The 14936-nt window shown below is 49.8% G+C and overlaps 1 protein-coding gene across 1 annotated transcript in view; it reads right to left on the bottom strand.

Annotated features, from left to right (window-relative positions):
- LOC136949008 (ryanodine receptor 3) overlaps nucleotides 1-14936 on the bottom strand; it is an 88831-nt gene that overhangs the window by 59236 nt on the left and 14659 nt on the right. Inside the window, exons 2-13 of the mRNA XM_067243199.1 lie at nucleotides 12713-12832; nucleotides 8335-8439; nucleotides 7651-7671; nucleotides 5606-5620; nucleotides 5104-5178; nucleotides 4868-4946; nucleotides 4467-4579; nucleotides 3070-3169; nucleotides 2898-2991; nucleotides 1881-1955; nucleotides 1151-1307; nucleotides 237-401 (exon numbers count right to left, since the gene is read on the bottom strand). Coding sequence (XP_067099300.1) covers nucleotides 237-401; nucleotides 1151-1307; nucleotides 1881-1955; nucleotides 2898-2991; nucleotides 3070-3169; nucleotides 4467-4579; nucleotides 4868-4946; nucleotides 5104-5178; nucleotides 5606-5620; nucleotides 7651-7671; nucleotides 8335-8439; nucleotides 12713-12832 — 1119 coding nt within the window. The remainder of the gene's footprint in view (nucleotides 1-236; nucleotides 402-1150; nucleotides 1308-1880; nucleotides 1956-2897; nucleotides 2992-3069; nucleotides 3170-4466; nucleotides 4580-4867; nucleotides 4947-5103; nucleotides 5179-5605; nucleotides 5621-7650; nucleotides 7672-8334; nucleotides 8440-12712; nucleotides 12833-14936) is intronic.

Below are 14936 nucleotides of genomic sequence, written 5' to 3' on the forward strand. Positions count from 1 at the left end.
GAGGGAGGACAGGGAGAGAGAGATGTCAGACAGCTAGATATTATGGGTGATAAAATCCACTGGCCTGAAAAGGTGCTTCCACTACAGGCCATCTAGCTGTGTGTGTGGGTGTGTGTACAGACCGGTCATGCACAGTCCCTTCACATCAGCCCCCCCTACTACGATTCTCTTCTACATGTCATTTTACAGGATGTGTCTGGGTCTAACCACGTGAGGCAGCAGGACGGAGAGTTTACCCGTCTCTTGAGAGGGCCGAGGCGGGCAGACTTGACGTCGGGCGCCTGGTAGGACAGCCAGAGCCCCGTGGCCACGTGCATGACGAAGCAGAGAGAGTCTCCATACTTGATCTCAGCCACGCCCATGCCCTCCACGTCTCTCTTGGGACTGCTCTCCAGCTTGTCCTGGGGGGAGACCAGCCAGCGGAGAGGGTCAGAGAACTCAACACACTCACACATATGTACGCACACACATGCACGCACACATATGTGCATATATGCACGCACACACACACACCTCCTCTCCAGTTGGAAATATCCAGAGAGGAGCAGGATGTGTTGATCTGTGGTGAGGTCAGAAGTTAGTTCTCATCCCCACCCTAACCTTAACCCCCACCCCAAGCCTAACCCTCACAACCACCCCAAGCCTAACCCCCACCCTAAGCCTAACCCTCACCCCAAGCCTAACCCCCACCCCCACCCTAAGCCTAACCCTCACCCCCACCCCAAGCCTAACCCCCACCCCCACCCCAAGCCTAACCCTCACCCCCACCCCAAGCCTAACCCTCACCCCCACCCCAAGCCTAACCCCCACCCCCACCCCAAGCCTAACCCCCACCCCCACCCCAAGCCTAACCCTCACCCTAAGCCTAACCCTCACCCCCACCCTAACCCTCACCCTCACCCGGAAGGTAATGGCACCACTATCTAAAGCAGAACTGTTTCACCACAACTCTACTACAGCCCTAGTCACTGGAAATGATGTCAATTTTCCAGTTCAAGGAGAGTAGGTCGTTAATATCGCTACAGATCGTTCCTTTGTAATGTATTTTAGTGAGGGTGGAGAGGGTGTGGTTGAGCACCACACAGTCATGGAGGTCACCTCTGAGGATGTGTGTGAGTGTGTGTGTGTGTGTGTGAGTGTGTGCGCTGACCTTGGAGGCTCTGAAGCAGAAGGCAGTGGAGTTGGTGTCGGCTCTCTCCCTCTCCAGCAGCACCAGCCCCCGCTCCTCCGCCAGCGCCAGGTAGTGACCGCTGGTCAGGTGACGCAGGCGGAAGGGCTGACCCCAGCGGATGTAGCTCCCACTCCAGCTGTCACGGGTCAAGGTCACACACACACATACACACACAATCAAACACACACAGTCACACACACACACACAAGAGTGCACACAAACACACATTTATAAACAACTCACTAGGCCATCGAAGGCTAATATCCTTATATCAGATCATGCACACTTTGCTGCCAGCTGTTAATTAGCTAGCAAGGCATGTGCTAATACAGCAATTACTAAACACTCTGCCAGAGAATATTCCACTAATTATGTAGCTAATGTGTATTCAGGACATGTCCTGTTGTGGAAGATCAAACCGAATCAGGAGGAAAACATGAGAGATGAGAGGAGAGGATGTCTGGATCAGGAAGTCTGATCTCACAGAGCAGACACACTCAGTATTTGAGGAGGGTGGGAGACAGAGAGAGAGAGAGGAGGAGGGTGGGAGACAGAGAGAGAGAGAGGAGGAGGGTGGGAGACAGGAGAGAGAGAGGAGGAGGGTGGGAGACAGGAGAGAGAGAGGAGGAGGGTGGGAGACAGGAGAGACAGAGGAGGAGAGAGGGGGAGAGAAGAAGAGATGACAGAGTGCAAATGAAGGGCAGCTCACCTGATGCGTAGTGGTTCCAGCCTCCACAGGGACCGGGCTTTGGCACCAGCTTTCCCCGTCTCATAGTTCACGATCCTGGGGTATGGGAGAGGGGCATGAGGGGTCTGGCCTGGATCTCCTGGATGTACTGTATTCACATCTCCATATACGATCAACAACAACCGTAACCTTGATCAACAGTCTTAAGTTGTGCTTTAATAATTTTTATCCGTTCTGTTCCCTTCTGTCCTCGTGACGTTAGCTCAGATGAGGGGGTCTTAGTCCTGAGTAGGATCATGTTTACCCTGGCTGTCACATGAACACACAAGCCCAGATAACCCAGTCACACTGGCCATCTCTGGTATGGGTGACTGGGTCCAGAGATAAAAGGAATTGTTGATGCCCCTCGGTGACAGTTTGGAGCGTGTCAGATGAAAATGTAGGGTCTCTGAAGAAGCTCTGTCTATTACATTTCAAGGACAGTACCAGGAGTACATAACTGACAACCAGTATTTAATCCTTGTCTGCGTATTTTGCCTCACATCACGGCTCAAAATAATAGTTCAGTGTGTGTGAACCTTAGTGTGTATGTGTCTGTGTCTCTGTACACCTTGTGTTTGTTCAGTGTGTTTCTGTGTGTGTCTGTGTGGATGAGTTTGTGAGTGTACAGAATGTGTGTATTTGCACCTTAGTGTATGTGTGTACCTGGGTGCATGTGTGCGTGTGTGTGTTAGAGGTGAAAGACGAAGGCTCCTTCATGCGTCTGGCTGATCTGCTCTTGGCGTCTCGACCCACTTTGGGCCCCTGAACTATTTCTTCATTAGCATTGTGGAGCTAAAGATAGCAGGCTGACGTGTTTTTGTGTCTCCTGGGAGAGAGTGGCAGTGACTTGTCCCTCATGAGCCCAACAGCTACTCTCCTCTCTCTCTCTCTCTCTCTCTCTCTCTCTCTCTCTCTCTCTCTCTCTCTCTCTCTCTCTCTCTCTCTCTCTCTACTGAACCACCCTCCTCTCTCTCCAGGAGCAGCAGCTGTTCTCACCTCTGCTGTTCGTCGCTGTGCTCTGAACCGGGGATGGTCAGCACCTCGTCGTGGCCATGGAACAGACGCATCACATGACCTCCCAGCAGGTAACCTATCAGAAGAGAGCTCAGCTGAGTATACCACTGGACAAGTCCAACAACGTTAATAACCCTGTATGAGAGAGACCCACCCTCCTCCACGTTGCTGCCGGAGCAGGTTGGATGAACGTTCCAGAGGGTCTGCATGAAGGACGCGTCCACCTGGATGTTGCCGTTGGAGATAGACAGGTGCTGGAGGACAGAGGACATGATGTTTACCTGCTATGGCCCAGCTGGGTCTGGCCCTGCTGGGTCTGGCCCTGCTGGGTCTGGCCCTGCTGGGTCTGCGGGCTGTAAGGCTCAGACAGGCTTCAGCTCATGTCTATGTTTGCATTAGAAACAGGCCATGGCAGGCGGAGGTCTGAGACACACTGGGGGGAACAGTGGTCACACACCAGCGTGGAAGGCAGTGTGTGTCTCTGTCTGTGTGTGTGTGTGTGTGTGTGTCTGTGTGTCACTCTGTCTGTGTGTGTGTGACTGTGTCCCCAACCCAGTCATCACCACCCTGAGGCCTAGACTGTGAGAACAGCAGAAGACAGACTGACAGTCATGGAAGGGCCTGAGGAGGGAGAGGGAGAGAGAGGGAGAGAGAGACAGAGAGAGACAGAGAGAGAGAGAGAGAGAGAGACAGAGAGAGAGAGAGAGAGAGGGGGGGGGGTAGAAAGATAGAAAGAGAGGCAGGCTAAGCTCCTAGTTATGTAGCGACTCGAACTGTAAACTCTGACAGTGTTTGTGTTGTAACAGGAAGTTTCCATTGCTAGCAGCCTTCAATATCTGTGATATTTCACTGAATGAGAACAAAACCAGCCCTGTGTCACCTAACACCATTTACCCCTGAAACAAAATGAGATTCAATTGACTACTCTGAATAGATTCAAAGTAGATTCCTTTAATCAGGGTGTTGACAGCTGGCAGACGATTTGGCCAAAATCTTCTTCAAGCTAAGAGGATGAAAATAATCTGAAATTCTGTCACATTATGGGATGTGTAAACAGTGTTTGGCTTGATATCACTGCCTGAGTCATTACTCTGGTGTGAGGACTCAGTAGTGACTCTGGTGTGAGGACTCAGTAGTGACTCTGGTGTGAGGACTCAGTAGTGACTCTGGTGTGAGGACTCAGTAGTGACTCTGGTGTGAGGACTCAGTAGTGACTCTGGTATGAGGACTCAGTAGTGACTCTGGTGTGAGGACTCAGTAGTGACTCTGGTGTGAGGACTCAGTAGTGACTCTGGTGTGAGGACTCAGTAGTGACTCTGGTGTGAGGACTCAGTAGTGACTCTGGTGTGAGGACTCAGTAGTGACTCTGGTGTGAGGACTCAGTAGTGACTCTGGTATGAGGACTCAGTGACTCTGGTGTGAGGACTCAGTAGTGACTCTGGTGTGAGGACTCAGTAGTGACTCTGGTATGAGGACTCAGTGACTCTGGTGTGAGGACTCAGTAGTGACTCTGGTATGAGGACTCAGTGACTCTGGTGTGAGGACTCCTACCAGGTAGCGCTCTGATGACACGCTGACCAGGATGAGGTCATCCCCGATGCGAACTTTCTCGCCCTCTGACCTCTGTTTGGACGCAGGGTGAATGGTCCACCAACAGGCTTCACCTGCAGGAGCACACACAGACACAGACACACACACACACACACACACACACAGAATTATGACATAATACTGACTTACATACAGGTCGAGAAGTGACTGACTGTATGAGTAGGTGCAAGTTGGGAGGAGGGTAGAGTGACAGGTGAGCATTCAGGAACCCTAACCATAGCAACAATCCTCCCGGAAAAGGAGTGTGTGTGGTGGTGGTGGAGTGTGTGTGGTGGTGGTGGTGTGTGTGGTGGTGGAGTGTGTGTGGTGGTGGAGTGTGTGTGGTGGTGAAGGAGGGGTACCTGTGGAGTCCTCCTGCAGCCCCACATCAAAGGACAGCTTATCTGTCTGTGACCTGGACGTCTTCAGACAGGTCAAGTACTGAGACACACACACACAAAGTGAGGAGCTATTCAACAATGTGGCACACTTGCATAACAGCTCACATTCTATGTAAACATGTGAAAGCTGTTTAAATGTCACCCTACATCCTGGTGGAAAGACTTGGTTGTTAGGAGTGTGTGTGTGTTCAAGTCACCATGGAACTGAAAGAGTGTCTGAGGAGGATGGCATGTCCGTAGAGAAGAGTCCTGTGTCCTCCTCCCTGAGCCACCTGTGGAGACACACACACAATAGTTACACTCTAAAAACAACCAACAGCCTCTCCATTCATCTGGAGAGAGATCACTGGCGCACAGTGATGACCTCATACAGAGCCAGTCCTCTCCTGGCCAGTAGCATCCATAATAAGACATGCAGTCCAACATCTTACTCCTGTATCCTTGACTGGGATACGGGTCATCATCACGCGACTAGAAGAGGAGAGAGGGAAAGGTGGAGGGGTGGAGGGAGGGGTGGAGGGAGGGATGGAGGGATGAAAGCTCTGTGTCTCTAATGCTGGGGGGGACATTAAAGAGAGCTGGGGGGGGGGGGGGGAATCCTAAGGTCACCGCGGGTCGGAGGAGAGATGCAGACAGGGACAGTAGTTACAGTAAAGGATGTGACATCACATCCTGTAGCTCGGCTCTGCAGCTACTCACCTTCCGTACGAGCCTCTAGGAAGCGATGAGGTAAGAGAGAGTGACATCACTGTGAATGCACTTCCTAAAAATGCATTTCATCTGTCTACCGGCTGTATGACTTTCTTAATCTACTTGGATGATGGGGCTATTTTGCTGGCTCTCACAGCAGTGACTGCAGAGCGTGCCTTATGGAAGCTGAACTATGATGTGATTGTGCATGCCAGTGTTTTCTTAACCAATCCTGTGCACCCTGTTTCTGTGCTGCTGTTTGCTCAGACAATAGCTCCCAGTTTGGATGCAGTTGCCATGGATTATGCATCACAGACTGCAGTGGGGCTTAGCTGCTCTGCTGAAGAACCCGCTCCTTACTGAACGTATAAAGGCCAGCAGTGGCAGCCCAGTGTTGCTCTGTCTGAACCGTCTGTCTGAACTGTCTGAAAACTTTCGTTTTTTTCACAGCTAACTTGTACACATATTAGGTCATTTCAACCAAATAATGAGAATATAATGTAAATTCAGACTATAGAAACAAGTTTGCAGGTCGGGTGCATATCCACGTCCAGCTGAACACACCCTCAGGTTCCTACAGCCCTAACCCTGGCACATCACCTCACACTGGATACTGATTCAGGAGTGAAGATATATTTAACAAGCATGTACTCCTGATGGTGTTTGGTCCAGTGACATTTCAGAGCAAAGGAGAGGTGGAGAGTTGGAAGTACTGAGGACAGACACAGAGTAAAGGAGAACACACACACACACACACAGACACACACACACACACACAGACAGCCAGAGCCCTCTGCTCACATGGCTCATCCACAAACCCACAGCTTCATTAGATAGGGATGGAAAACGGCATTGAGAAATAAGTGATTAAATAGAAAAAGCCAGGACAAAGTTTTTAGCATACTAAATCAGCCTTAAATATGACTTTGTACCAAGTTGGTTATTAACGGTGAATGTGAACTAGCTTATTATCTGACTACATCGGACGCGGTCATAATGGCAGTGGAGTTGGACCGAGCAGACCAGCAACCACAGCTCGGAGGCAGTTGCTTTTAAAAATGTCTCGTTGTTTTGGGTTCAGGGTACATTTCTCCTCTCACTGTCCTGTCTGTCTTCGCGTCAGAGGACCCTCACGCTAGAGACCACACCTTCCTCCCAGAGATGAAACCAACCCTCCTAGAAGTTACCTAACCCTAACCCTGCTCACATTTCCCCACTGGGGGTCCAGTCTGCGCTCAGAGCTCCAGGACAGGCCAGTGTTTACCTCTCAGTTCCAGGTACACCAGACTCACCAGCTCAGCGATGAGGGCTACTGAACACTAAGAGACCTGGACTCTCTGACGAGTGTCACTGAGTCTCTATCTGAGACTGCCAAACCAGCTGCAGTCTTCCCTTACCAACACAAGATCTGTTCCTGCTCCCTCTGTGTCTGGAGGAGCTGAGTGATATTCAAACAAACAAAACAAAGATGTGTCAGTGTGCCTTCAGTGAGCGACCTATAAACTGCTTGAACTGTCTTTACCCAGAGGTCCTTGTGGTCACTGTGAGGAGAATCGATAACCAATCAGAATGTACCTCACAGCAACCCCAGAATAAGTTACTGGTTATCAGATGAATGACCTCATGATAACCGTCCATCTGAGGATCACTTCACAAGCGACACTGAGTAGATGTTTATCCAACAAGGTGCTGCCCTACTGCCTCGTTAGACGTGATGAAATAGCTAATGAGGGGAGTAGTCTAATGCCTATACATCTACGTCTAAAGCCTCTATGTCAACACTCAGTGCAGTCTATAGCCTATACATCTATACTCAGCTTTATGTGTCTCTGTCATGTCTGTAAGTGTTCTGACACCATCCACTCACTTGTCCAAGCAAAACAATCCATAGGGTCATTAGTCATTTCCTTGGTGTTGGCTTGGAGTGTTGTCACTGGAGACCAGTGAACTGAGGTAAAGTAAGGAGACATTTTGAATGAGGATGGGAGGGCAAGTGGTTGTCTAATCTACGGTGTACATGCACCAGAGCAGAGAGAGAGGAATGAAGGACATACCCATCGGTCCTGTCCACGGCGCTAACATGAGGAGATGAACAACCATACACAGAAGATAGAGATGGCAGCATGTTACATCGCTTGCAGCACAGCCATGAGAAAGAAAAGATGTTAGCAATTACCAACGCATCATTGTGTGCTGTGAATAAGCTCATTGTTTGTGTGTCAGGAAGACGTCCCTCATTCAGCTACTGTTGTTAGTTAGCAGCAAGCAACCTGAGCTAATGTGACTGATGATGGTTCATTAGGCTGCGTGTCTCTGCTCTTCACCAGGCTGATGTCTCTAGCAGGACAGGAGGGCTCAGCCTCCAGCCTCCCAGGGTGCAGGACAGGAGGGCTCAGCCTCCAGCCTCCCAGGGTGCAGGACAGGAGGGCTCAGCCTCCAGCTTCCCAGGGTGCAGGACAGGAGGGCTCAGCCTCCAGCCTGCCAGGGTGCAGGACAGGAGGGCTCAGCCTCCAGCCTCCCAGGGTGCAGGACAGGAGGGCTCAGCCTCCAGCCTGCCAGGGTGCAGGACACCGGACAGGGCCGGTCCTCTCCTTAAACTGTCTCAACCACAAAACTACCATAATCTCCCAGCCTTTTTTGAGTCCATTTTCACTGACTTCCTGTATTGAATGATAGTAAAATGACAAGTGTGGATGCATGCCTATGAGTGTGTGTGTGTGTGTGTGTGTGTTACTCACCCCCTCACTGTTAGGCCCAGTCTTGGCCAGCATCTCCTGCAGTGCACGCACAGACAGAGACTGCTCCAGCACGAAGTTACAGATGCACAGATCAGGAGGAACATACTGCAGGAGGGAGTGGAGGGAGAGAGGGATACCAAGAGTGAAAAAAAGAGAGAGAGGGAGGGAAGGGAGAGAGGTAGGGGGGTAAGAGAGGTTAGAATGCAAAGCCAACCATGACTAACTTCAGTAACAACCATCCATCACAAGATGCACGTGATTGACTTTGCTTTTGAGTTGTTCTACATTCTGGTCCGCGCAGTATGAGGACTGCAATAACACAGATGTCTTTGGGTGCAGCGCATCGCTAAAATCAATCCTGTTTGATTGAACAAACCTAAAACCATCAATCTTCTTAACGACAGGCCGAAAACAGGGAAAGCTTCTCCAGCTTGAGCTAATCCCACTTGGTTTCATGGAGGTACTTAGCCTTGTTTGAAAAGGCATCAGTACAGAGGATACGAGGGGCAAGCCTTGTGTGTCTTGGTAGAGGAAGGAGGAACAGCTTAGAAGGCCTGTAAGAATGACAGTTTCACATTTCTGTAAATTAATGTGAAGTGTTTTGGTTATTTGTTTATTTGTACTCATTGAGAAAAAAACATTTTGGGGTGGAGAACCAACAGAGGGAGAGAGAGACAGGGTGGAGAGAGAGAGACAGGGAGGAGAGAGAAAGGGAGGAGAGAGAGAGAGAGGAGAGACAGGGAGGAGAGAGACAGAGAGGAGAGACAGGGAGGAGAGAGAGACAGGGAGGAGAGAGACAGGGAGGAGAGAGACAGGGAGGAGAGAGAGACAGGGAGGAGAGACAGGGAGGAGAGAGGGAGGAGAGAGAGAGGAAGAGGACTCTGCAGGAAAGGGCAGGGCCAGTCTCCTGACAGAATGAGGCAGAGGGAGAAATGGACCAACCACAAGATAAATGATTCACACCAAAAACTACCAGCCTCTTCCTCCCTCCCCTTTCCCCAAAACTGGTTCACATCTACAGGTACATCTACAGGTACATCTGACCTTCATTTCAAACTTTGTCTGACCCAATTTTCTTCTGCTGCTAACTGATCCTGTGAACACCAGTTAATATTCGGTGAGGATATGTATTTGGAATCGATGATGCCATTCATGCCTTGGAATTTAAATGATGCTTAGTGTGAAAGATGGATAAATAAAGGGAGCTGGCGGTGAGGGGAGGAGGGTAAAGAATGCCTCTTTATTTCCCTCCTGAGAGGAGAGCAAGAGGGATGACTTGGCAGGTCGATTTTCTGTCAGAGATGCCCTCTCAGTTGAACACGGATCTGCTGGCAGACCTGGGAGGAGTCGGCACTTTCATCAGTAGTCCTGCTATTAAAACAACTAAAAACAAATGTTCTTCATTTAAAGAAAACCCAAGTCTGTGTATCCTCTTCTTCTGCACCAAGTGAGTTACCTACAGTAGCTACCCAACACCCCGTGTGTGGGCGCAGTTGAGGGGACCAGGGTTGTTCCGGTCGTAGCGCTCTGACAGGGAACGCCTGCTCCCATAAATCACCATCAACTGCCTGCTCTCTGGGTAATTGATGCTCTGGTTTAAAGGTGCAGTTTAAATCAGCATTGATGTCAGCTGCTACCCCCTGCTATTTCCTCTTTGGGCTCCTCCAGTAAGCCACAGCCTGGAAGAGGGCATCACAGCCTGGAAGAGGGCATCACAGCCTGGAAGAGCGCATCACAGCCTGGAAGAGCGCATCACAGCCTGGAAGAGGGCACCACATCCTGGTAGAGGGCACCACAGCCTGGAAGAGGGCACCACATCCTGGTAGAGGGCACCACAGCCTGGAAGAGGGCATCACAGCCTGGAAGAGGGCATCACAGCCTGGACGAGGGCATCACAGCCTGGAAGAGGGAATCACAGCCTGGACGAGGGCATCACAGCCTGGACGAGGGCATTACAGCCTGGAAGAGGGCATCACAGCCTGGACGAGGGCATTACAGCCTGGAAGAGGGCATCACAGCCTGGACGAGGGCATCACAGCATGGACGAGGGCATTACAGCCTGGACGAGGGCATCACAGCCTGGACGAGGGCATCACAGCCTGGACGAGGGCATCACAGCCTGGACGAGGGCATCTCCTTTCAACACTCTTCTTCCTGTTTCTCCCTCCCCCTTTCCCTCTATCTCCCTCTCAGTCTTCCTCTGCTCCTCATCTCTCTCCCTCTCCAATTCCCAGGTGAGTCACTGAGGAAACACTGGCCCCCATACACATTACAATCACTCCAAGTCGCACTCCTTGGTTAGTCTTTATCTCTCTCTCTTCTACACACACACTAACTCATACTCTCTGCCTGTGTTGTCTATGTGCCTGACTTCCCTGCCACAGTGAAATTAATCTCAGTCAATACTAATGGATTATGATTAAAAGAACAATCAATGCGGAAAAGCCAATTAGGCCCTTGCTGTCAACAAGCAGTGCTATAGGGAAAACAATAATGGTGCCATTATTGTTTCAGTGGTTGCCATGGAGGCAACCACTGAAAATCCTTACATGAATATCTACAAAAATAGTCATTTTGATGACGAAGTGCATACTTTCCTGAAATGGCTGCTTTTGTCAACTTTAATATTGGTGTTTCGTACCTTGAAATTAATAAAAACTTGCACAAAATAATTAACTAGAGAAAGGTATAATTTCTGGGGAGATGTGAAGCTGTTTGCGGCCGCTGCAGCTGGGACATTTCTTTATTTCACCTCCAAACCTGATGACTTGTTTAGGTTCATATCAAATGTTCATAATGTTCAAACATTTGGAGAAAGACACGTTTTTATGAGATACTTACATGTTCACGTTAAACTGAGACAAACCTGATGATGATAACTGTGGCACACAGCATTTTTTGGTCGTTTTGAAGGTCACAGAAACAAAATTGTAACATCAAAATGTGCTTTCTCGACCTGCACTCATCTACTATGTAAACATCAACAACACAAGCTCGCTAGCTAGCTAACTCACACTACCTACTGGAAGCTTAACTGCGAAACGGCAGAACAAACAGGGGGACGTCATCGTTGTAGCTAGGCTAGCTGTGTTTGCTGCAATATCGCCACCCTGGCAGAGTATAGAAGACTACTATCTTCAATACTCTTTGACCCTGGTCTGTATTTTTTGTCAGTTTTAGCAAGTTATGTAGGTAGCAAAATGACTTATTATGGCCTAGCCTAACGTAAGTGGTGGACTGTAGAAAGTGCTCAGTGGCGCACGAGACGAGGCTCGAAAAGCCGAAAGATCGCAAACCTTCAAAGATTACGTGATGACGTAATTCCAAACCAAATTGAGAAACGTGGCCCTCGTCCACATGATACACACCCAGCCCAGCGGGAAGATCGCGACTTTCCATGACAAAACGTACATTACAGTTATTTTACTGCTGCTCAACAACGAAAACGGAGATTGCCAAAGTAGCAGATCGTTAAAATGTTTTTGGAGTGGGGTAACTTAATTAGCAGCACCAGTAAACCGTGCCAATAGTTGTTGCTAACGCACTCCGGGTTGTGACTTTGTATGCTAGCAGTGGCTGGCGAGCTAGCGCTTGTGGTAGGCCTACTTTTAGACACAAAAACACACAACTGAACCTTCCAGAAAACAAAAGCAACGCTTAGAGAAAGAGATGCACATTTTGACACCTTTCATGTCTATGTAGTGCATAAACTGGGGGGGAATTATGGCGTGTCTAATTAATAATACAAAAATGAGATAATAATTGTGTACTTTTCTTGATAGCAGTCATTGTAAAAAAACTTCACTTAGCCGATGTATAGTAGGCCAAACAAAGCACGCAGCGGCATGTGTCTTCTGGCAATTATGACAAACAACAGAACAGCTTATGAAACAATCAGTTAAAGTAGCAGGTGTAATTTTGGAGAATTGAGTATGAACTGAACTGGCCCACAGGGAGCCAGAGTCATAACCCCACAGTAACTGGCCCAGGGTCATGAACCCACAGTAACTGGCCCAGGATCATGACACCACAGTAACTGGCATTTGTTTGTGTTTTTGATGACGTGGAACGCTGAACATCTGTCTGCTGCTCAGCATGGCCCACAACTTCGCTGGAAGTAATCATCTGGTTTCCATGGAAACACAGGGATTATGTCATCCGATTGGCTATGTGGTGAGTACGTCCTTCCCTCAGACTTGGTTTCAATATATCAGTATAAGAATTCTCAGCATTCAAATGAAAACTGTTCTATGATTTGAATGATTCAGTTGCTTTGCTGACTGCTGAGTGTTAGAGGGTAGGGTTAGGTACATGGAGTTCTTCCTGTGAGAGCTCTTCTGTCTGACAGTGAGAGAGGTTGGTAACTTGCTGAGCCTACCTTCGCCTCTGACGTGGGTTCCAGGTAGCATAGGCGATTGCCGAGCCCCTCGGCGGTCAGGCAGAACTTGCGATTCTCTTTCTGGATGCAGGCAACACACTGGAGAACCACTTCATCATCCTGTCAAGACAAAATGGAGGGCTTCAGTTTGTGTGTGTGATGAGGTGTGTGTGTCCGTGTGTGCATGTGATGAAGTTGTGTGTGTGTGTGTGTGTGTGATGTTGGTGGAGGATCCACTGCCCCCAACATCAGCCTGTCAGCTTCCTGTGTGGTCTGAGCCTTTTAGGAAAGGCCAGCTGGTGCATCCATCACCCCCCCTGCAGCCCTACTGCCCCCCTGCAGCCCTACTGCCCCCCTGCAGCCCTACTGCCCCCCTGCAGCCCTACTGCCCCCCTGCAGCCTGCCTGCCCCCTTACTGCCCCCCTGCACCCAGCCTGCCCCCCTGCAGCCTGCCTGCCCCCTTACTGCCCCCTTGCACCCAGCCTGCCCACCTGCAGCCTGCCTGCCCCCTTACTGCCCCCCTGCAGTCTGCCTGCCCACCTGCAGCCTGCCTGCCCCCTTACTGCCCCCCTGCAGCCTGCCTGCCCCCCTGCAGCCAGCCTGCCCCCTTACTGCCCCCCTGCAGTCTGCCTGCCCCCCTGCAGCCTGCCTGCCCCCTTACTGCCCCCCTGCAGTCTGCCTGCCCCCCTGCAGCCTGCCTGCCCCCTTACTGCCCCCCTGCAGCCAGCCTGCCCCCCTGCAGTCTGCCTGCCCCCCTGCAGCCTGCCTGCCCCCTTACTGCCCCCCTGCAGTCTGCCTGCCCCCCTGCAGCCTGCCTGCCCCCTTACTGCCCCCCTGCAGCCAGCCTGCCCCCCTGCAGTCTGCCTGCCCACCTGCAGCCTGACTATCCTATCATACCTGGCTAAACAGCAAACAAATAGCTAACTGTGGACAAAAAATACTCTTTTCTTTTTTTCATAGTTAATTTAACACAATGTCCTTTCTAGGACAGTACCAGCACCCACTTCCATCCAAGGAATTCAGTAATTGAGGCAAAGGCATCATACAAAACTCCAAAAGGTTGTTCTCCTCAAACTGTTCAAACATCAGAATCAGAATTGTGTTTATTCACCAAGAAATTTGTCTCTCCTCATCAGTGCGTTCCCTATCCTGTGCGCCTGTTACTCCGTAATTGGCCAGTATTCTCCTAATGTGATGATCAAACAGGAAGTATCCATCCAGGATTCCTTTGAGTCTTCCCAGTGTCCTCTGGGCTATTTACACTGTTTGTATTGTACAAAACCAGCCTGAAATAATTGATTGCAGAGTTCAGGTCGTGTACAAGGGAAATAATGACTTAGCTAAACGCACGCTTGCTAAGAAGCTGCCATGAAAGGGTTCTGCTGTGTTACTGCCTCTGCTGTGTTACTGCCTCTGCTGTGTAACTGTGCTGCCTCTGCTGTGTTCCTGTGCTGCCTCTGCTGTGTTACTGTGCTGCCTCTGCTGTGTTACTGTGCTGCCTCTGCTGTGTTACTGCCTTTGCTGTGTAACTGTGCTGCCTCTGCTGTGTTACTGCCTTTGCTGTGTAACTGTGCTGCCTCTGCTGTGTTACTGCCTCTGCTGTGTTACTGCCTCTGCTGTGTTACTGCCTCTGCTGTGTTCCTGTGCTGCCTCTGCTGTGTTAATGTGCTGCCTCTGCTGTGTTACTGTGCTGCCTCTGCTGTGTTACTGTGCTGCCTCTGCTGTGTTCCTGTGCTGACTCTGCTGTGTTAATGTGCTGCCTCTGCTGTGTTACTGTGCTGCCTCTGTTATGTTACTGTTCTGCCTCTGCAGAGACACTTAGCTGGCATATTAGGATCTAGATGGAGCAGGAAGATCATTTGAGAACACCTTGTTATTTGAGCTGGGATTTGGGTCAGTCACTGCCTCATTAGAGGCAGGGCTGTGGGAGGGCTTAATGAACAGACCAGTCATGGCTGGTTCATGCTGCGTGTTGCGTGAACTATCTGGCTAGCTAAATAATAGGGGTGGGAATCTTTTGGTACCTCATGATTCGATTCAAATCGGTTCTTGGGGGTCACAAATCGATTATTATTATTTTTTTAATTTTTAATTTTACATTTGTGAATCGTTAGAAGACTGAATCGCGATTGAAATGTGAATTGAATTTTTCCCTCACCTTAACTAACTGATACTACTAAACTACCTTTCTTACTGGTAAACTGAATAAAATATGTCAAATTAA

The sequence above is a fragment of the Osmerus mordax genome, chromosome 9 (assembly GCF_038355195.1).
Source record: "Osmerus mordax isolate fOsmMor3 chromosome 9, fOsmMor3.pri, whole genome shotgun sequence".
Taxonomy (NCBI): Eukaryota; Metazoa; Chordata; class Actinopteri; order Osmeriformes; family Osmeridae; genus Osmerus; species Osmerus mordax.